At 54.3% G+C, this 21,442-nt stretch overlaps 1 protein-coding gene across 1 annotated transcript in view; it reads left to right on the top strand.

Moving 5' to 3' along the window:
• ABHD17C (abhydrolase domain containing 17C, depalmitoylase) overlaps nucleotides 1–21,442 on the top strand; it is a 42,009-nt gene that overhangs the window by 16,037 nt on the left and 4,530 nt on the right. The window contains exon 2 of the mRNA XM_032836870.1: nucleotides 20,844–21,023. Coding sequence (XP_032692761.1) covers nucleotides 20,844–21,023 — 180 coding nt within the window. The remainder of the gene's footprint in view (nucleotides 1–20,843; nucleotides 21,024–21,442) is intronic.

Here is a 21,442-nt window from a genome sequence, read left to right as displayed (position 1 = left end):
GACTGGTCATGTCTCGCTCCAGCTCCCGCCAACTCCCTCCAGCCCCAGGTCGCCAACCGCCCGAGTGCCGGCTTCATCGTTGCCGCTGATTCCCGGGTACGGACCGCTGTTCTGTCTCAAGTGTCCTCTGAGTGGATGATACGTTCCTATCTAGATCGCGACAGTTGACTCTTTCTAAGAAGAACAATTTTCCGTTGTGAAGCTCAGCTCTTCCCTTTTCTCTCGTTGGTCCTAATTCTTGGTGGTCGCCGTTCCGGTGGCATCCGTCAGTCCTGGGAACCACAACCAGCTAGACTCCCGCGGGCGAAGGTGGCGTCGTGTGCACATCTGCGTTTCCTGCAGGGTCTGATGCCAGGTAGAAAGCCTCCACAAATGTCGGCTGAATGAGATTCTTCTCGTGCCTGATGACCTTTTTCTTGACAGACGAACCATCCCTACTCCTGACCATGCTTTGCATAAGCGTCTGGACCCTTTGCCACCCCGGCCCTCCTCTCTGAACGTGGTCTGCATTAGCGACACTTCGGGGACAGGCCTGGCGGGTACCACGGGCACTTCACACGTGGCTTGACCACGGGGCAGCGCGAGTGCCCGTCTCTCCCTCGGTCTCGACTCCGCAGTGACTACAGCTTGCTGTATACATGTGCCTTTCTGAAGGGTGAGATCACGCGCAGTGGGAGATTTATTTATTGAGAGTTCGTTAACAGAAAACGATTCCCCGATAACACCGCAATTTTCAAAGTCTTCTAAGTCATTTTCCCCCCTTTGGTCCATCGAGGCATTCTGCTTGCATGTGCAAATCACGTCCCTAGGAAAAGAACCCGGACTTCCCCTCCTGTGCATTTGCATCTGGCTTCTTCATGGGTCACGATCCCAGCCTAGGTGGTCAGAACGATGAGGACCCTCTGCCATCTTTCTAGATCTCGGAGTTGCACATCACATCCGGGGCCCATCTCTCCACACGAGTTTAACCTGCCCAGGAGGGTCGCAGCAGTGTTCTCGGCTCTGTGGTCCTCAGTGACCTCAGACTCGCCGGGGTGACCATGTGTCATCGCCACAGCCGGGGACCAGCGATGACTTTGGAGCCCGGCCTCTCTTCTTGGCGTTGCTGATGCCCTCGTGAGTGTCTGTGGGGACACGTGTGCGCGCCGTGACAGCAGCCAGGAAAACGGAGGAAAGTGCACACAGTCTTTAAAATGACATTTATTTCTAGCCTTTCCTATGTGTTCTTGAAGTGCTTTCTTTTTTTTTTCTTTGTAACTGAACATACCCGCTGTGAGCCAGAGGCCTGTGAGCCAGAGGCCCGTGAGCCTTTGGTGGAGGAAAATGCAAAAACAAGAAAATGAAACAAAAACCACCCTCGAAGCTCTGGTACGTCTGATCTTGTCTTCGCCTCAACCTCTAGGCTTCTCGTCAGTTTGGTACTTGTTTTCCCATGTTCCACTCATTTGATACAATAAGACAAGATATGCACTTGAAGATTGGAGTTAAAATCTTTGCTTGGGGGCGCCTTGGGTGGCTCAGTCGGTTAAGCCTCTGCCTTCGGCTCAGGTCATGATCTCAGGGTCCTGGGATCGAGTACCGCATCGGGCTCCCTGCTCAGCGGGGAGCCTGCTTCTCCCCCTCCCTCTCCACCTCCTCCTGCTCATGTGCTCTCTCTCTCTCAAATAAATAAAATCTTTCAAAAGAATGTATTAAAAAAATAGAATCTTTGTCTGCTGACCCCTTTCTCTTCAGAGCACTTAGGAGAGTAGGAGACCCCCTCCTTCTCCTTCTCTTGGTTCCCGAGGACCGTAGGATGCTCCTGCGCAGAGTTCCTACCTGGTTTCAGTGAAAGACTGAGGTCATCTCACAAGCCCTGCTGAGTGACGGTGCCAGTGGCCCGACAGGACACTCGGCTGGTAGCATCACTGTTGTGTGGGATGCGCACTGTGACATGTGGGTTGTTGGGGTGGTGGCATAGGTTGGGAAAGGAGGGTGTCTAGAGTTGGGGCTGCCTCCTCAATTCTGAGCTCACTGAAAGCTTTTGATTACTTTTAAGACCCTCCCCTCCAGTTTGGTTTGGGTTTTTCCTTTTTTCGCATGAAACCTTGCCCGATCAGCTCTCAGGCTTCTCGTGGCATTGCCTTTGAAACCACCTTTGAAGACTTTAAACGTCGTCTTGTAATAGTAAGCCCCGCACTTCACCCGTCGATATCTCCTTGCCACTGACCTTATTAATATTCAGTCTTGATTTTTAGACCCGGTTTTTCCGTGTAATTCCTGTAAATTAGCAGCGGGCGCTCAGAGGCCCGTGGCACCGCTCCCCTGTGGTGACGTCACCCGGTGCAGGCGGGCGGGCGGCAGGGCTGACCTGGGAAGGGCAGAGCGAGGGGACAGGAGTTTCCTGGATCCGTCCGAGTCACGCCTGCGTCTCATTTCCTCAGACGGTTGTGCCCGGTGCCGTGCAGGGTCGGAGCCCCCTCCTCTTTTCGTGAAGAACGAGCAGGCTCAGGGGGCTCCTGAAGAGTGTGCTTCGGTAAATACGGTGACGTTCACCGTTGGCGCCGAGTCAGGCCAGCACGCCGGTGAGAAAACTCAAAAAAACCCGCGCGAGAGGTGAGTAACGTTTTCCTGACGGGGTTGAGCACTGTGACTCAAGTAATCAGTGCCTAGAGTGATAAATGACACCGAAGAGACCAGGTCAGAAGGCAGCCGTCGCCCCACTTCCCGCCGGGCCACCCAGAGCCCAGGGGGGACCATGGACAGCGCCTCCTGACTTCCTGCTGCGAAATACGGGGCGTTTTCTCCATTACTCACCCCTGCTGACTTCCTTCTGCTGCGTCCAGCATTGGGGGGTGCTGGGGGCTGTTTGGTCTTCGTTGGCAGCGTGGCGATCTCAGGAAGGGAATGTCAGCTCCGTTCCTGCCCCATCTCTAGTGCGCCCGCCACGGTCACCACCCCCTCCCTGCTTCTGACCCGCCTGGCTTTCCCTCAAGGCCAGGGGCTGCTTGCGTAGCCCCCGCCCAGCGTGGCCTCCGCTATCCCGACCTGCAGCACCCCCCCACCCCTGCGTCTCCTGGTCCCCGTCGCTTTGTCCAGTGTGTTGGACACCCCGGGAGGCCTCTCTGACCTCGTGCTCTATCCTCTAACCCGGAGTTCATTTTTACCCCACTTCCCTTTCTCAGAGCATCCTGTTCCCCTTTTATGGGCATTTGTTCTCAGACCCGTGAGGGTAGTTTATTTTTCGTATCCCTTTTTTTTCTCTTTAAGCCCTAACTGCTCGGCCCACAGTTGTGTGTCCCCCTGAGGCGCACGTCTGGGTCTTCCGTGCTGCTCGTTTTCCTGTGCATTGGTGTGGCTCCGTGATTAGGAGCCGCGTCTCTGGCTCGGGCTCAGGGTGAATCCTTGGCTCACGCTGGGGTCCCAGGCAGGGCTTGTAGACCATCACCTCCAGCAGGTGTCCGAGAAGCAGGTCTTGCCGGTGGTTACCGCAAGCTTTCCCAGCCAGCGAGGCCTTTGGGTCCGTCTTTGGGGTACATGCAACTTTTCCCCAAGCCGGGTGCTAACACTGAGCTAGAGGTAAAGTTTCGAGGCTCAGGGTTGGCGTGCGTGGGGCGCTGCTGAGAGACGGGCCCGCGGGCAGCCCCCTGCCCCCCACACCCCCTGCCCCGGGTCTGGGCTTCAGAACTCCTGAGCAGCTTGGTGGGTATGTGATTGGAAGCAGCCAAACTTCTAACAATTCGTGATGAAATATTTCTGAATATTGTATGTATTTCTTTTCTGTCCTAAGCAGAAAACACATCAATGAGCCAGGGGCATCCAAACTCTATGGAAATTGGGTTTTGTACCATGTAATGATTTTTGACTGATTGACTGGCTTCTGTCCTGTCGTGAATGATCTAGAAGATAGGAAGGGAGATGCTACAGTAAAGGAGACATAACAACATGGCCAGAAACACGTATCAGAGCCAGACGTGGGGTTTAAAAATGCCTCCCGCAGACACAGGCTGGCTGCCCTGCTGGGGCCATGCCCTCAAGCTCTGTGGCTCTCAGGGGGTCACAGACGCCCTGGCACAAAGCTCTCTGGAGTGTTTTCTTTTTTACTTTCATCATCGCATTATTATTTTAAAATTTTCTTCTTGTTTGAGTGGGTTTCGAGGGGGGAGCATTGAGAAACATGCCTTTCGTTTCCCTGTTTTTAGGTCGCGTCCATGATTGGTCTTTTCAGTCCCACCCCACGCAGTGTTTCCTTGTTAGTTTAGTTACGGGACCCCCTGCTCCTGCGTGTTTGTCCTCTGGGTTCCGGGAGAATGCCCAGAGTCGGCCACGAAACAGGAAGGAGGCGGCACCGAGGTACAAAGGAGGTGTGGCCCCCGTAGCCGCTGCCGTGCTGGGGGCTCGCTCAGAGCAGCGTGTGCCCCCTGGGCACTAGGTTCTGTTCACTAGGGGATGCGAGAAGGAAGGGGATCTAACCAACCCAAACCCACCCCAGACACATTCCTATATGCACAAAGCGTTCTCTGCAAATTAACAGACCCTCGGGAGGGAGGTTTCTGGTCTTTTCTCCCTTGGACGGTGTCTGAGAAGGAAGGGCGGTGGTGGACGTGGCAGGTCAAGGGTTTCTGCTCCATGGGCGTCTGCATATTCGCGATGCTCTGGTTCTCACCTCCTGGTTCAATGGTGTCATCTGTTTGGGTATTTGATGGTCTCGACGATGGTGTTGGTGAGAATTCCGCTGTTATTTTGCCTTTTAATGCCCGTGGTCTCGTCGTTATTTTTTACCTAGCCTGTCATTGGGGTTCTGATTTCTTGATTCCAGAGTTGTATGGAAAAGTTTTTTCTGTATTTTTCTCTTTTAACTTTGGTTAATTAAGCAATTAACTTTGGTTAATTGCTTCTGTTTTTGTTGTCATTTGCACGGGGGTCCTTTATAGGCATGAATGTGAGGTACGGGGCCAGGCCGGGCGACCCTCCCCTAGGGCATAAGGGAAGGCGTGGGGTCATCAGGCCGCCTGCGTTGCTGACTTCCCTTGGCCACCAGGGAACAGAGGACCTGCTCCATGCCTATGGAGACGTGGGGCTCAGACCAGAGGAGCTCAGCCTCGTGCGCAGGCATGAGACGTGGCTTCAGAGCCAGACTCTGTCGTCTACCCGCCTGGTTGGGTGACTCATCTGCCAGGCACTTTAGTTTAAAGAAATGGGTGATGGCACCTTGCAGGTTGTCAGGGTCAGAAGTGAGGCCGGTTGCAAGGGTGTCTTGCTGTTGTGTGCCATGCCCTCTGACGACGACTGAGAACCAGCCCCACCGTTCGGGAGCTTGGCCTCCCAGGGGTTCCCAGCTTTTGTTCACAAGTAGGTGCAATCCCCCCCTTCCCTGGAGTGAGCCCCTCTGGTCTGGCGCAGTGCGTGTGTTTTATGACCTGCGAGGGCTCAGCCTGTGGGAACAAGTGGCAGGGACGAGAGGGGGCCAGAGGAGGCAGGGGTGGCCCTGATCTCTTTGGAAGGTGAGTTCACGGGCCGCAAGCCCACGGATCACCAGTTCTGACTCTGATACCCTCTGAAAATGCTTGGGGGCATTGAACATACCAGGACAGTGGCCTGAAGGTGATTTGCTTGTCTTTGGGCTTCAGATCCCGAGTGAGGGGAGTGCGTGAGGCCCAGCTCTGCCTCTGCCAGATCTGCACAATCAGGCGTTCTTACGTGAGGACAACAACAGCCTGTGAAAGCAGAGCCGGAGAGGATAAGCCCCATGAGGGCAAAACCCAAATCCTCCGTGTTCCTTCTGGTACCCTGGGTGGGGAGTGAGCTGCTCCTTTCCCTCTCCCTCTCCCTCCCTCTCTTTCTCTCTCTCTCTCTCTCTCTCATTCCTGGGAAGCCCCCAGAGAGAATGCAGTCAGCATGTGGGTGTGACAGCAGCAGGGCAAAACAGAGCTCCGGGAGGGATTTACCATGTGATGCTTGACTCGGGTACCCACGGCACAGAAACGTATAACCTCACTCGCAAATTTTGCTTTATGCAAAAGAAGTAGCAAGTATTAAATTGTAATGAAGGATTAATGTTTTCATAAACACTTTGGCCATATTGTTTCACATTTTCTTTTAAATCGGAAGAATGCGAACAAGTTGCAGAAACAAATGAAAATAGGCATTTTTTGAAGATAAAAATGTATACGAATAGAGCTACGGTATTGAAAACATTTGTTAATACTTTATTTTTCAAAAGATTTTATTTATTTATTTGAGAGAGAGAGCACACAGGAAAAGAAGGAGAAGCAGGCTCCCCGCTGAGCAGGGAGCCTGACACGGGACTCGATCCGACGACCCTGAGATCATGACCTGAGCCAAAGGTAGATGCTTAACTGACTGAGCCCCCCAGGTGCCCCAGTTTCTCCAAGGTTTGATGAAAAACACAATTCTTGATGAACTTTGAAAATTTGTAGTAAAAATCCTTTTCTGAATGGTCCTGCTTTGGTGGAAACTCTCAAACCGTGGTAAAATGTGAAGAGGGAGTCAGATGAATTAGGGATAGTCCGGTGGGAACGTTCTGGGGCTGAAGGAAGGCGTTTGAAAGTTCAGGATGTCCCAAGGCCCGCTGGAATCCTGGATGGAATTTGGGAGACTGGGACCGTCTGAGGGGCGTCGGGCTTAGGAAGAGGAGGGATCCCAGCAGGCCAGCTGAGCTGGAACCCGGTGCCGGTGCCTCTGCAGTGGTGCAGTGGTGGTCGCAGCTGGGCTGGGGGAGGGGCCAGGGGAGGAGCCATGGGAGCAGATGAGCCTCCCTGGGGGTGGGGGACAGAGTCACTCGTGCTCTGAGCAAGGACCGGAGGTCAGCCAGCAGTGGATCCCAGGTCCCTGACTTAGCAGCACCCCAGGTGCGTCTGGCCACTCTAATTTGTTCCCTTGCCTCTCTTTTAGCCTCCCGATCCCCACGTCTGCCCATGGGCTCCAGGGTCCCTGTCCCGCAGAACGCAGGGACTCCCCTCCCCCGGTGGCCGGGCCGGGTTCTGGTTGGGCAGGGGGAGGCAGACATGTGCATCTGGGGGGCGGGTGCTGCAGTGAGAAAACGATTAAACATCAGAGCAGGCACCGGGTGTGCACCTGTCCCTTCTGGAAACCTCATCTCATGCACCCTGCGTGGAACGTCTCAGTTTCCGAGACGACCCCAGTCGGAGACTCGCGGCCTTGCCCGTCGTGCCAGTGCCAGGGCACAGCCGTGACCGCGGCAGGGAGAGTCGGAGATGCCTGCTGAAGAGCAGGGGCGGAAACACGCCCGAGGGGTTGAGGCCCGGGCTCTCTCTCTAGGGTGGAGCGTGCTGTGTGCGGTTGCGTCTCTATCCCCGCGCAAGCCGCTGGACGCGGGCGGGGAGGGCATGGGGACCTGTCGTGCGGAGTCGGTCACAGCCAGCGGGTCACTCTTCCGTCACTCGTGTCCCCGGCCGCAGCATTCTCAGCGGCCGAGGACAGCCTTCCTGCTGATGATGTGCAAGGACATAGCTTTTGCATCGTCTTGTTGATACGCTGCAGAGCATTTTGAGCTCACACGCCATGGGGAGGCCACCCTAAGGCCTCGGTTTAGCCCGGCGTGGCAGAGAGCAGGGGCTGCCCATGGGGGAGGCGTCTGAGTCACACGGCGGCGATGCTCCGGCCCAATCCCCTGTCCTTGACGGGCTGGGGCCAGGGGACCGTGAGGGACAATGACCTCCTTAACACCTGCCCTTGACTGTCCAAACATAGAAACTGGAAACCTATCACGGTTTTATTCAGGGGACGGTGCCACAAAAGACCTCCATCCTCGCCTTTCCACGTGCTGCCCAGGCTTCCTTCTGGGATGACCCCGAGGGACGGCTTTTATCTGCAGAAGAGAAAGAGGATGGCAGAATCGCTGGGCCGTGCTAAGGAGTGGTTTTCCTTTGTTTTTTGCTTAAAAAAAAAAAAAAAAAAAGATCCAGGCAAGATGGGGAGTTTGTGGGAAGGATCACGAAGTCTTTGGGACAGGGAGGTCAGAATTCCGTTAGCGCTGTCCCGTGGATTCCAGCTTTGTCATCGTCCCCAAACCCCCTGAGGCTCACACCTCCAGGCTGAGAAAGAGCGAGGGCAGGACCGTCTGGATTGGTCAAAGAACACAGTAGCCGTGACACGCCCAACTTCTCTGTGTTCCTGGAAACCTCACGGCCTTTGGCCTTTGGAGATTTTGCAATTAAAAAAAAAAAAACCCCACATTTTACTCTTTATTACTGTTTTATTTACTACTTATTGTTTCTACTCCTGTAGTAAAAATCTCACTTAGAATTCCAGGAGAGCTGGAACGTTCCTTTGTCCTCTTTCCAAGGGGAATAACCTCGGGGAATCCAGGGGGCGCATTCAGTTAGGCGTCAGACGGTTGGTCTCAGGTCTTGATGAGTTCAAGTCCCATGCTAGGGTCCACGCTGAGTGCAGAGCCCACTTTAAGTAAATAAACAAATAGAATAATTAGTACAAGTCAGATTTAAGAAGAGTGTTTGCACCCCCCTTCCTTTTATTGTGATAAAATACACCTGAACGAAGTTTACCCTTTCAGCCATATTTAAGCCTTTCTGGGACACTGATGCCCTCAGTGTTGTGCTCCCGTCCGTCTCCAGAACGTCCCATGGTCCTCCACAGACACTCTTCCCATTAAACAGAATCTTTTGCTTTTTAATAGAAAAATTCTATTTATTTACTTGAGAGAGAGAGGGAGCACGAGCAGCAGGAGGGGCAGAGGCAGAGGGGGAAGCAGGCTGCCCGCCGAGCAGGGAGCCCGATGTGGGGCTCGATCCCAGGACCCTGGGATCATGGCCTGAGCTGAAGGCAGACGCTCAATTAATTACTTAATTAAGCCCCTCAGGCACCCTGAGTCTTCGCTTTGAAAGCACTATTTACTACATCTGAAATGCTCAGGCTGGGGCAGGGACCGGCTCGCTTCACCTCTGCGTTAAAAGGGGGTGGCAAATAACGATACCGAGAGCTACACACTGGCCTCGGGGGACGGGAGCCCACGGTTCACATGGGAGAAGGAAACTCAGAGCAGGGATTTGGACAGGCCTGCCCCCTTCGGAGGCCGTGCCAAGACGTGATGCTTTCGCTGGCCTGGTTGTCATTCATAGAAATCCTAGTTCTTCCTCCCGGTTGAGGCCATATTCTGGGGCCCTGAAGTAGCAGCTGTCTTAGTGATTACGACTCTGAGTTAGGTTAGTAACCTCTTAAAGCTCGAGTCCCCTTATCTTTTTTTTTAAATGAAGATTTTATTTATTTATTTGACAGATCACAAGTAGGCAGAGAGGCAGGCAGGGAGAGAGAAGGGGAAGCAGGCTCCCCGCTGAGCAGAGAGCTCGATGTGGGGCTCGATCCCAGGACCCTGAGATCATGACCTGAGCTGAAGGCAGAGGCTTTAACCCACTGAGCCACCCAGGCGCCCCTCGAGTCCCCTTATCTATAAAATAAAGTGATCCGTCTGTATGATCTCTAAGGGCCTCTCCATCCCTGTCCTGCGGTTTGTGATGTTTCCATGATCGATGCTGTGAACTTTCTGTGCTCTTAAGAAGGAGGATGTGGGGGAAGATGGAAGGTTCTGGAAGCAGAAGGAAGAGTAGGGACTCGAGGAGGAAAGACACAAGACAGGCCCAAAGCGGGGGTTCGGGCCCAGAGAGAGGAAACGAAGATGCCGTCGAGGAGGGACAGGGGCTTCTTTGCTGGGTCTGCTCAGGGCTAGGGCTTAGCGAGCAGACTTGCCTTGTGGGTGGACTCGAAGCTACCCAAAGGGCATCGCCAGGAAGAGTCGGGCAGTGCCCCGCCTGCCTTGGGGAAGGAGCCCGCCCGCGGGCTTCTGAGCAGCTGTCCAAGGGCCCTGTTAGGTCCTGTTCATGCCTTTTTGGGCCGTGGAAGCTGGAAAGCAGCCCCAGGGGGCTGGGAGGACCATCATGGAGTTTCCCTCATCACTGCCTTTGATTCGTGCCTGAGGCCTGGGAGGGGGCTTTATACCCCCTGTGAGGTGGGGCTCAGAGTGGTTGGGCCATGGGTGCAGGGCAGGCCAGCATTCAGACCTCGGTTAGTCTGGTTTCAAAGTCTGCTCGTGCTTCTAGCCCGCTGTGCAGATGCCCAGCCCCACACCTTCACGCGGTCATGGCCGCGTACCGAGGAGCTCGCAAACGACTAGTTTGAGCCCAGCATCCAGGAGGCTTGTCCCAGCCCCACCCAGGTCCACCCTTGTGGACACGCACGTGAATGGCTGGCCAGCCCCCTCTGTCAGCTTCTCTTCCCTCCTTACAGGGAGGGCCTTTCTGGGTGGGGACGCAGGTGACCTCTGCAGGCTCCACAGAAGACTGCACAGGTGTCCTAGGGGATGCGGACTGACCGTCGTGGTTCCAGCTCTGCCCGTCCCAGTGGTGGTCACCCGGGGTGTGTGTTCATACCGCCAGCTCCAGGGCGCGGAGATGGAAGGGCGCTCAGAAATGCTCCGCCCCGGGATGTGACCTCCAAGGATGCTCTCATGGACAGAGATAGCTTCAGCGATGGGACGAAAGGCCTGGTTCGACGTTCCTAGTTCTACCGTGTCTGCAAGTCAGTGTCAGGCCGGGCAGACTCACCGACCCGGGTCTCGTGTCTGGACCACAGCTGTTGTCAGAACTCACCTTACAGAGGGATAAAATAATTAGGAATTGGATTCTTGAGCATCCCGTTTTAAGAAATAATGTTTAGGCTGGGCAAACAGGTAGATCATGAAATGAGGGTTTTGTTTTTTTTGTTTTTTGGAAGTTTTTTTTACTTATGTGAGAGAGAGCGAGAGAGAGCATAGAGGGAGGGGAAGAGGGCAAAGCGGACTCGGTGCTGAGCAGGGAGCCTGGTGTGCGGCTCGATCCCTGGACCCCGAGATCACGACCTGTGCTAAAGGCAGACGCTTCACCTGAAGGCTGGGGCCCCCCAGGCGGCCCTGAAATTAGACGTTTTTTAAGTTTCTCCCCATCGCAGGGATGTCATGAGATGTCTACCTTCCTTTTGGCTGTGATCCTTGGATACGGAATAGGCAGATATCCCGCAAGGCTGTATCTGGCTGTCCGCGTTGGTGTTCGGTGCGACAGAAGTGCAGTTTGTTAAATGGGTTTTTTTGGTCAGATGTCTGTGTCAGACGTTTTACCTAAGCCCGCTCATGGAATTCTCTCAGAAAAGTAGGGAAGGTGGGATTCTAACCATTTCCAGGTATTTGTGGAGCCGGGGGCACGGGTGGGGGGTGGGGAGCAGCATTTTCTGGCCTTTCCAACACGGTAGATCATGAGAGAATGCAGGAGACGTTCCGTTGTCCTTCACACAATTCCACGCGCAATTCTACTCAGACGAGCTCCAGCAGACTCTCCCATTTTCGTTGTAACAGATCTAGAGAGTTGGTTTTATATCCTTCATGTTATTCTGTGTTTTCTTCTGCAAAGTGGGGTTTTTTTTGTTTGTTTTTGGTTAAAATTAAGGCACGCCGGGTCTTGTGTATCTTCGCTGTGACACAGAGAACAGTCTCTCAAATGTCAGAGAGAACGAAGTTGTCTTGAGGGTGGGTTTGGGCCTGACACCCACCCCCCCATTTGGAAGGACATTTCAAACATCCCACATAGGAGAAAGGCCATTCCCAAAGGGCGGCCGCTGCTTTGTAGAACTCGGGGAACACCGGTCCTGATACGTTTGGAGGGCGGTGCGTGAGTTGCTTCCAAGGTGTGTTTTCCTGGAATGCCCTCGGCCCGGATGGCTCTTCCCGGCCGCCGCCTGCCCCCTGCTTGGCTTCCTCTGAGCCCCGACCAGGGGGAAGCTGAGGGGTGCCCAGGGCCCGGTCCGTCTAGTACAGACATCACAGCAATTTCAGGAAGATTTTTCTTTTCCTTTTTTCAAAGATTTTTAAGTCATCTCCTCTACCCCCAGCCCGGGGCTCGAACTCACGACCCCAAGATCGAGAGTGGCAGTGTTCCACCGACTGGGCCAGCTGGGCGCCCCAGGAAGGTTTTTTCTTACGATGCCTCTGAGAGTCTGACTTATGTGCCTTCCTGAGATGCTGCAGTGACTTGAGGCTCTGTCTTCCCAGACTGACGTCCAAACGGAACAAACAGAATTCCACACGCTGTCATCGCCTCCCCGGTTCCCTCTGTGCCCGCCTTGCCAGCCGCTGGCTGTGGGGTTGTCTTCCGTTCTGCCCCTCCCCCAGCACAACTTGCCGCGGATGCATCTGATCTGAGCGACCCCAAACACTACTGTCCCACGGGCTTCTTCCTTCCCACCATCCCCAGGCGCCGTCCTGGGATCTCGTGCGTGTTCCCCGACCCTGCCGTCCTGGGCTCCCCCTCCTTTTGCATCCCTCTGCTTCTAGAAGTGAGCCCTCGCCCCTGCCGGCCTGGCTCTGTCTCCTCCCTCCTTTGCGGGGGGTTTCCAGCTCCACTTCCGTGTGTCCTGACTCCCCCGTCCCCGTTTTGATCATCCCCTCCCTGTGCTCGGAGAAACCCACCGGCCAGGATACTCATTTTGCCTCAACTTCGACTTGGTTTTCTTATTCTTTCTTGGTTTGAATCACTTTTGGTTCCTGATTTCCCCAAAAACTCATAACCCGGGAGCACATCATTTCTCCTTGTGTCACTGTCAATGTCAAGTGGAGGCGGCCACTTTCACTGTTGCATTTGCCACATTTTATTTGATAACCGCTATTGAGAAAATACCTTGAACATGCTGGGGTTAGTGAAACTTCCAGAGGTTATAATTATCTTGTTTATAAATGTCTCTTTTAAGCACATTCCCTTCATCACAAGAATAGCAACAAACTTACAACTGACGCCACTGACCTTTCAAATTGTTACTTTTCCCCATCCGCACTCATGAAGTGGCTACTTTGAAGCGTGTTTCCTTTGCTTTTTCATCATTGGAATTAATGACCGATAGAAATCCGTTTGTGAAACATCGAGTGTACCCCAAAAATGTCTAAACCTACGCAGGTGTATTTTTAAAAAGGGAAAACAAGCATGTTTCGGGTGATTGCTGCTTTTTTCATCTTCCTCATAATTAAATAGAAGGTGCATATTTGTAAAGCTTCGGCTACAGAAAGTGAAAGCCTGGTTCACCAACATTTCTGTGCCCGTGGTTTTTGGCGGGTCCTGTTTACACACCTGCTCTACCTGCACGGCCAAGCCTCTCACTCTGAGACTGTGCCCTAAAGTTTTTGGGGTTTCCCACCATCCCCGATCTCGTCCTTCAGCTAACATTCATGTTACCTTGTGTATTTATCTTTATCCTACATCTCAAGATATTTCCACCAGGAATTCTAGCTCTGAAATACTTAAAATATTGACTTCACAGTGAGTGGAACTGTGCCAAGCGCGCTTCTTGTGAAGATAAGTGGAAACGCTGCTGACATAGGGCAGAGTCAAGGTCTGCTGACTTAAACAGGATGCGTGCGTCTTGGGGAGGCTCCCCTTCTCCGTGTTTGTAGGCAGGAAAGAAAGCCTCATGTTAAAAGGAAAACAAACATGTTGTATGTTATCAGCGAACGGATTGTTCCCACAGGACGCACCCGCCCAGCTCTGGCTCTCCCGGTCCCGGGCTGCAGGGTTCCTGGGGTGTGTCCTGGGTGCCAATGGGAGCCAATGGGAGCAGAGACCTACGCGGGGGGTGGCCAACCTGAACTCGACGTCGCTTGTGACACAGGAAGGTGGTAGAGCCTTGGAGAGGTTTGGGATGGGGAGGATTGTAGGTTTCCAGGGTGTGGTTCTTGGGGGCCGTTGCTTTCCCCTGGCAAAATTTGGGAGACTTGACTTTCCTGTCTTGGGTCTTAAGTAAATCGTACATCACACCAGAATCGGTGCTCACTAGCTGTCATCGTGGTCCTTGATGGACCGACTCATCTGCTGGTTTGCAGACCAGAGATTCTAGAAGCTCCCATTAGAGCCTCAGGAAGATGCTGAGCTTGGAGGGCATTGTCTCACCATCAGAATCATAACAATATATGGGATTCGGTTGTGATTGGTCTGAAAACAGCCTTTGGCTCGAGCCACGTCCCATGCAAAGGAAGAAAAGCCTCTGAAGTCCGGGGGAGCCCCGAGGGTAGGTTTTGTTTGCCTGCCCCTGTGTGGGGCTTACAGTCCCGTCCTGGTCCACTGCACAAACCGTCATGTCGCTGTGTCCTCGGCAGAGTGCTCAGGAGGGAGAGGACAGACGCCGACCGGCATCCAGGAGACATATGTGAAGCCGGTGGGACCCCGGAGTCTTCCAGGCAGGGGCTGTGCAGGATACAGCGCAGGGTCTGACTGCGGGAGCAGGTTCGTTTGGAGGGAAGATAGAAGGTCACGATAGTGAGGTGGGGCCAGACCATAGGGGACCATCTCAGTACGTGAACTTCTATCCCAGGGACGGTGGTTTGCCAAAGGGGTGTGATTAGCAAAGTAATGTGACACGGGTTTCTTCTTTACTCTCTGTCTCTTCTTGTATTTGTTTTAAGATTTTGTTTTTAAGTCGTCTCTGTGCCCAACATGGGGCTCAACTCGCAACCCCGAGGTTAAGAGTCTCCTGGTTCACCCACTGAGCCAGCCGGGTGCCCCGTCTGTCTTCTTTTTAAGGGAGAAAGGAGATGTCTCCCGATAGGAATGGAAGGCGGTGGGGAATGTTGTCACGCCGCAGCTCAGACGATGGCATCGGGGCAAAGACGGGCGGAGAGAGGAGAGGAGGAGTGCGCAGTGGGAGTGACCAGGCTCAGCGATGAGTGGGTGCGGGCGGGATGGAAACCAGGTCAGCGGTTGGGAACGAGGACACCGGCCTCCTCCCCAGCCGTAGCACAAGACCCACAAACCCGAAGGACAGGGCGGGACAGGTGGGGCCTTTGAGCACTCCCAGCCCCCTGTGCCCTGTGAGCCTCCGGTGGCGGGGGGGAGGTGGAGGCGCATGGTGAGCCTTCCAGGAAGATCCGTGAGCCACAGGCCCTGGGTGCCTGTGGGGATGTTCCTGTCGTTCATGTGCCAAACCGACAGGGAGAGCTTGTTCAACCCCAGGAAGCCACCCCACAGCAGTGGTGTCGGGAACACAATCGTCCCACAAACATCTCAGAGGTGGAACCGGCAGGACTCAGAGTCTCTCTGTGGGGGGCAGGGGAGAGAAGCTCGAGAAACCCAGCGCATCCTGAAGCCCGGGCAGTCAAGGCTCTGGCGATGGGGGGGAGAGGGAAAGATTTGGGGAGGGGGAACGATGCGCCCAGTGTGGGCGGTGTTGAGTCTGAAGGGATGGGGGCCGTCAGGGAGAAATGCCGGTAGAAAGGGCTGGCATGGGTGCTGGGCTGTGCTTGGGCTGGGCCACGGTGTCAGCGCGTGAACGCGTGTTGGGAGGCCCGTGTTGGAGGCCCAGGCAGCCACGCGCGCAGGGCACAGATAGTCATCGCCCCGTTCCTGGGTGTCAGGAGCCCGCTGGGCTCAGGCTGGACGCGAGGTCCACAGGGCGCACGCGTGAAGAGAGGACACTGCAGGACAGGGTGGGGCCCCACGAGGTGCTCCAGGAGGAGTGGAAGGAAAGAGGGGAGAGTTGGTCTGGAAGCGGGAGAGGGGCCTGCCAGGAATGGTGTGAACACGCGCCCCTCCGGCACCCCGCCCCCATCCTGACATCCTCCTCTCCCCCGGGCGGCCCACGTCACTGCGCAGTCATGGGCCTTCGTGACCACGCACATGGGCCAAGTTTCCCTGGTGTTTTTGTCTGAACCCACCCAGCCTTTGCCGCCATGGCTTGGTGCCATCCACTGTTCTGGGAGCGCACAGGTGCGCTGGCACCCGAGTTCTCCCCAGCTCACGGCTGTGCCTCCTCAGGCGAGTTCCTGTCCTCTGCGCCTGCTCCACAGATCCCCCGGGGGGCCTGACCTCTGCAGGGTGCTCCCTCCAGGTCTGATGGCGGAGGCCACCTCCCAGCTGTGCTTGGGCTTGTCTGTGTGTACTTGGTTTCCCTGACCTTCCCTGCCCCCACACACAGCCTTGCTGAGCCGCGTGCCCCAGCCGCCCGGCTCACCTGGGTGCCGTCCCCCACCGGCTTCCCCGGGCCGAGCGGTGCACAAATGCTTCGTTTCAGAGCGGAGGTTTGGGACTTGGTCACTGATGTTTTTGAAAGGATACTTTGCACTGGGTCCTGCCCTTTGTTTTTAAAGCTATAATCTTAGAATGCCCTGTGTTTCCCATGGCCTCTGTGAGCAGGTTCCGTTTACTGGCTGTGTTTTCCTTCTTTTTATTTAATTTGAGAGCTAAAGGGGCTTTAGGACCTGGCCCTACTTTTTATTCCATATCCCTCAGCGTGTAGTCTGAGAAAGTCACAAACCCACTGGAATTTCTACTAACGGAAAATTTCTCAGTAAGGGAATTTACTTTTAATTCCCCCCAATTCCCAAGAAATTCAGATACTTCTCAGTTTGGAACCATTAGAATAGAGGTTATCAATCTTGTACCTTTTTTCCACCAAAAACAAAACCCAGTGGTGAAAAGGACACACTCAAGGGTCCTCCTCTGCAAAGGGGAACAGAGGCCCCTTATAAGTGCCACCGAAAATCGTTGATACCTCCCCACCCGGCCCCCTTTCCAGTTCCTCATTTGTTATCAGACAGTCTGGTAAAGGCAGGAACAAGCAGTGGGAAAGCCCCGAAAGTAATACTGACCAGCGTGAGCACTGGACCAGCACTCTACAGTCTGCAAAACTCGTCTAGCTCAGGAACCCTGGCACGGAGTGGAATGCTTACCGACCCTCTGCAGAAAGACCTGACAGTACCTAAACGTACTGGTGCTTTTAAACAAGTCAGTACCTAGTAATTCAAGGAAATCCGAGACTAGAAATGAGGGCGCCTCGCTGGCTCAGTCGGTGGAGCGTGGGACTCCTGGTCTTGGGGCTGTGAGTTCAAGCCCCACCTTGGGCGTAGAGATGACTTTAAAAAAGAGAAGAAGGAAATGAAAACTCTCACTGCGTGAATGAAGGTCCACATCATTCCCATTTTAGTATCTTGATTTCAGGTCTCTTTTCCATGTATAGGTTTTTTTCAAAGGCACGTAATTGTGGCCTGTTTTTGTAGAGTACTTTTTACTGAACGTGGCGGCATGAGTTCTTCCCACACTGTCTTTCTGAGACATACTTTTGATGGCCTCTTGTTTCCTTATGAGGTTTATTGTTAGCAGACAATCTACCACCAGTTCTAACAGTCTTTGTGAGGGCTGTCTCCATATCTGAACTACCTCATGAACTTTTTTTTTTTAAAGATTTTATTTATTTATTTGAGAGAAAGAGAGTCAGACAGAGCACAAGCATGCATGGGGCGCGGGGAGATGGAGAAGCAGGGAGCCGGACGCGGGGCTGCATCCCAGGACCCTGAGATCATGACCTGGGCTGAAGGCAGAGGCTTAATGACTGAACTTCCAGGCGCCCGTAGCCGGTGAACTTTTAAACAGTATTCTTTGGTTGCAAAATAGATCAACCAGATAGGAGTATCCCTAAAATGTAATTTTGTGTCTGTGGTTCACTGTCTTTGTTAACACTGGGTCCCCTGCACCGTTAAGTTTTTTCTGTGTCACGTGATGGTGTAATCTGCATTTCCCTGTTTCCTAATGACGCCCACGGTCCCCTCCACCGGCCTTGCTGCCATTTAAGATTTCTTCTTTGATCAAATGGCCATTTTGTAAAACGTCATTTGTGTGTGTGCGTGTGCGTGTGCGGCTTGGTTGTCTTTTTCTCACTTTGGAGGAACTCTCTAGAGATTCTGGATGTGAGCCCTTGGCTGGTCCTATGGTGTGGCAGGTGGCTTTCTCGTCAGGTGACTTGCCTTTTCACTTTCTCACGGGGTCTTCTTATGAGTTCTTGACTTTAACATAATTGTGTTTTCCCTTTACGGCTGGTGTGTTTGTGTTTTACCTGGTGACATTCTCGAGCGAAGCTTGGACTACAGAGTGCTGGTTGTGACCAGGGACGTGGGTCAGCATGGGAAAGCTGGGATTTGTCGAGGCAGGTCCTGGCTGTGGGGTGCGGCCAATGGGAAGCTAGGAGCCGAGCCTTTACGCGAAGCAGCTCCAATCCCTCTGTGAGATCTCAGTGTCTGAGGATGGACGAGGATGGATGGATTTGGGACCTGGGGAGAGACGGCTGCGCTGCCCCGTGGGCATGCCCCTGGGGTGTGGGCTCATCACTCCTGTCTTTGTCCCATGGGGCCCCAGGGAGGCTCGTGTAGCAGGCAGGACCCTGACGGCATTGGGATGCTGCTCATCGCTGTGTAGGTTACCCCATGTGATCCTCGCCGGCCTATGGATGGGGGCGCAGAGGGTGAGGCTCATGCCATGCTGACCGGGAGGTGGGGAGGGCTGCACTGAGTTTCCCACTTTCAGCATTAATTGTTTCTTCAACCGTGGCCTTCAGTTTCAGGTTCTCTCCTCCTCTTCTCTTTTTCTTTGCTGGAAGACTCCTTTGTTCGTAACTGATGGGAAAGGAGGACCCACACTCCAGATGTGGGTTTCTTCTCTCTCTGGTGTTCTCCGACCCCCTGCACCTCCCCATCCCACGAAGTGGCCAGTGGCCGTTGTGCTTTTTGGGGGGTGGTCAGAGATAACTTTAGGAATCGGATGAAGATTGTAGAGGGAGGAGGGGACCCTAGTCTTAATCCTGCTCCCCTCAAGGGTCCCTGAGCCCTGGGTTGAAAACCCCTGGTGGAGGGAGCCGGCATGGCTTCCCCTCAATGGAGGGCATTTTCCTGTGTGGCGGCGGTCTGCTGACACCCTACAGATGCACCTTCTGGTGTCCCTTGTCTTCCGGCCTCACTGATGGGCTCTCAGATTTAGGGATTTGGGGTCTAGGGTCCTGTGGCTCCCTGTTCCTGGCTCAGACCTCTCTCTCAAAATCCTTTCTGCTGATCATTGTGTAATAACCTCCCCTTCCAACCGCTTCTGAGACCTTCATCCTGGGACATTCTTCCAAAGGCACAGTTGCATTGGGTGGTGCCAAGTGCCAGGGGCTGGGGCCACACAGACACGTCCCTTTAGAAAGAGATGGCGGACCGGGGTCTGTGCACCTGTGTCTGCGGGAGGACAGAGCCTCTCTTTCTTCTGTTGGTTTTTTAAAAATTTATTGTACTCTTCTGTTCTCTCTTCCTTGTATGATTTTTTTTTTAAGGATTTTATTTATTTGAAAGAGAGAAAGAGAAGGGGCAGAGGGAGAAGCAGGCTCCCCACTGAGCAGAGAGCCCGATGGTTCAAGGGGCTCAATTCTCAGGACCCTGAGATCAGGACCTGAGCTGAAGGCAGACGCTTAACCCACTGAGTCACCCAGGCCCCCACTTCCCTGCCCCCCACCCCCATATGATTTCTTAATAGTCCCTTGACTGTATCCCTGCCCCCTTGGCATGCTTCTGTCATCCATCCCTCAAGCCACTGAAAGGTGACTCTTCAGAGCATTAACTTTGTTCCTGTCACCTTGCTCTGGGGTGCCGCCCATGCCTCTCCTCACCTTCAGGACAAGCTCTGACCCATAGCACACTGGCTGCTCCCAGATGTGCCCCAGACATCGGCTCCCAGACGACTCAGCCCCGCAGCCCCCGACCCGCACACCGGGCTCGCACCTGCTTCTCGCTTTCCCACGCTTTCCTGTGCCGTGCTGTGTGCTCCTGACGCTGCTCGGGGAGGAAGTTCTCTTTATCCACCACGTGTTGGAGTCCCGTCTGCCCCTCGTGGTACAGCTCAGATGTCAACTTTCCGTAAATACACCGTGTCCCCGCCAGAAATAGCCATTCCCTCCCTGATTCCTTTTAAGAACCCCCATTTCCACTATGTCATTCCCAGGAGCTGGACGGGGAGAAAGCCGGGCTGAGATCCCGCCGTCCCCTCTGTTACCGGCTGACAGCTGCTGTCACCGATGGCTGTTGTCGGAGCAAAGGTCACGTGGCCCCAGAAGGTGCAGGAGGTATTTTCGCTGAAGAGTGCAATTGTCGGTTCCGGGCTTCAGCGTTACCAGATGAGGGGCATGGATTTCCCAGGTGCTTGCAGCCTGTGTGGCAGAGCTCCCCTCCCATGTCCTTGCGCACCCTTGACCTTCTCTGACTTCTTCGCCTTTGCTGCATTCTTCCGCGTGGGCCAGCCCCCTACCCCGTGACTCCCATCTGCTTCCCACCCACGGCAGGGGGGATCACACCCTTCTCCCTGAAGCTGCCACCCACAGTGGCCCTTGTCATCATGCTGGCATTCCATGGCCAGAGCCCAGGCCTGTGCTCACAGTGGGCCGCAGGGACTGGGGACCCGGGGAGCGTGCGGCGGGGGCCAACTAAACACCGGGAGAGAGCGGATCGGCGACGGCTGGCAGACAGGAGGCTCTGAGTGGTTTGGCCCCACGGAGAGGCTGAAGAAAACAGACTTGTCTTCAAATTAATCGTCTCTCTGTACCGTTTTCTGATAAATGCTCATACCTTTCATATTTTATTAAAACCTCACTTGAAGCGTTCTTAATAAAAACAGTACAATCTGCCAGACGAGCTTCTGCTTTTCTCTCAGAAATCCTGAAATCGGTGATTATCAGAGAAGCTCTGAAGGGGGAGGACGGGAAATGAGATGACTCCGGAGCTGGGAAACGGGGTTTATGAGGTATTTACTTCATTGAGCCCCGCCCCCCAACGTGAGGAGTGCATCGTTTTCACAAAATGTCCTGGAGGGCAGAATCCGTCCCTTCGTCCTAAGACAGGCCGCTCACGTGTGTTTGTGTGAAGTCCACGTTTATTGTACAAGTTAGACGATGTCGTTTTAAACCAGTAGCCATGGGAGTTTTGTGAGTTTAAGGTGTTACGGTTTTGTCGCTCTCTGTCTTCCGTCTATTAGCTAACGGCGAGCCCCCCGATTTCTCCCCAGGTACGGCGTGAGTCCCGAGAACATCATCTTGTACGGTCAGAGCATCGGGACCGTCCCCACAGTAGACCTGGCCTCAAGGTATGAGTGTGCCGCCGTCATTCTCCACTCGCCTCTGATGTCGGGCCTGCGCGTGGCTTTCCCGGACACCAGGAAAACGTACTGCTTTGACGCGTTCCCCAGGTAAGCTCCCACCTCCGCTGCAGGTACTGGGATGCCCAGTGACCCAGGGTCAGATGCCACCACGACCCATGGTGCTCAGTCTCTCCTGAGTGCAGCCCCACGGCTGGCCCCGGGCCGGGCACCTTGGGGAGGTGGCCGTGATGGTGACCCACCCACCAGCCCTAGACTTTGTCTTCTGGGCCAGAGTCCTCTGTAGAACTCTTCCGGATGACAGGACTCGCCCGAACTGACATCCCAGGTTAAGGGACTCAGCTGTACGTGCGTGATGAAAACCAAAGTGCCCGTGTCTCCTGAGAGCACGCACCGTCCCATACTCGCTCGTGCACAGATGGGTATGTATGGTGGCTGCCGAGAGCTCCTTGCGGAACGTCTGGCGCGGCCCTCAGCGGTTCACACGCACGACTCAGCGGTCCGCGCAC

The sequence above is a fragment of the Lontra canadensis genome, unplaced genomic scaffold (assembly GCF_010015895.1).
Source record: "Lontra canadensis isolate GAN:19392208 unplaced genomic scaffold, GSC_riverotter_1.0 scaffold94, whole genome shotgun sequence".
NCBI lineage: Eukaryota > Metazoa > Chordata > Mammalia > Carnivora > Mustelidae > Lontra > Lontra canadensis.
This window is presented reverse-complemented; position numbering and strand designations above follow the sequence as displayed.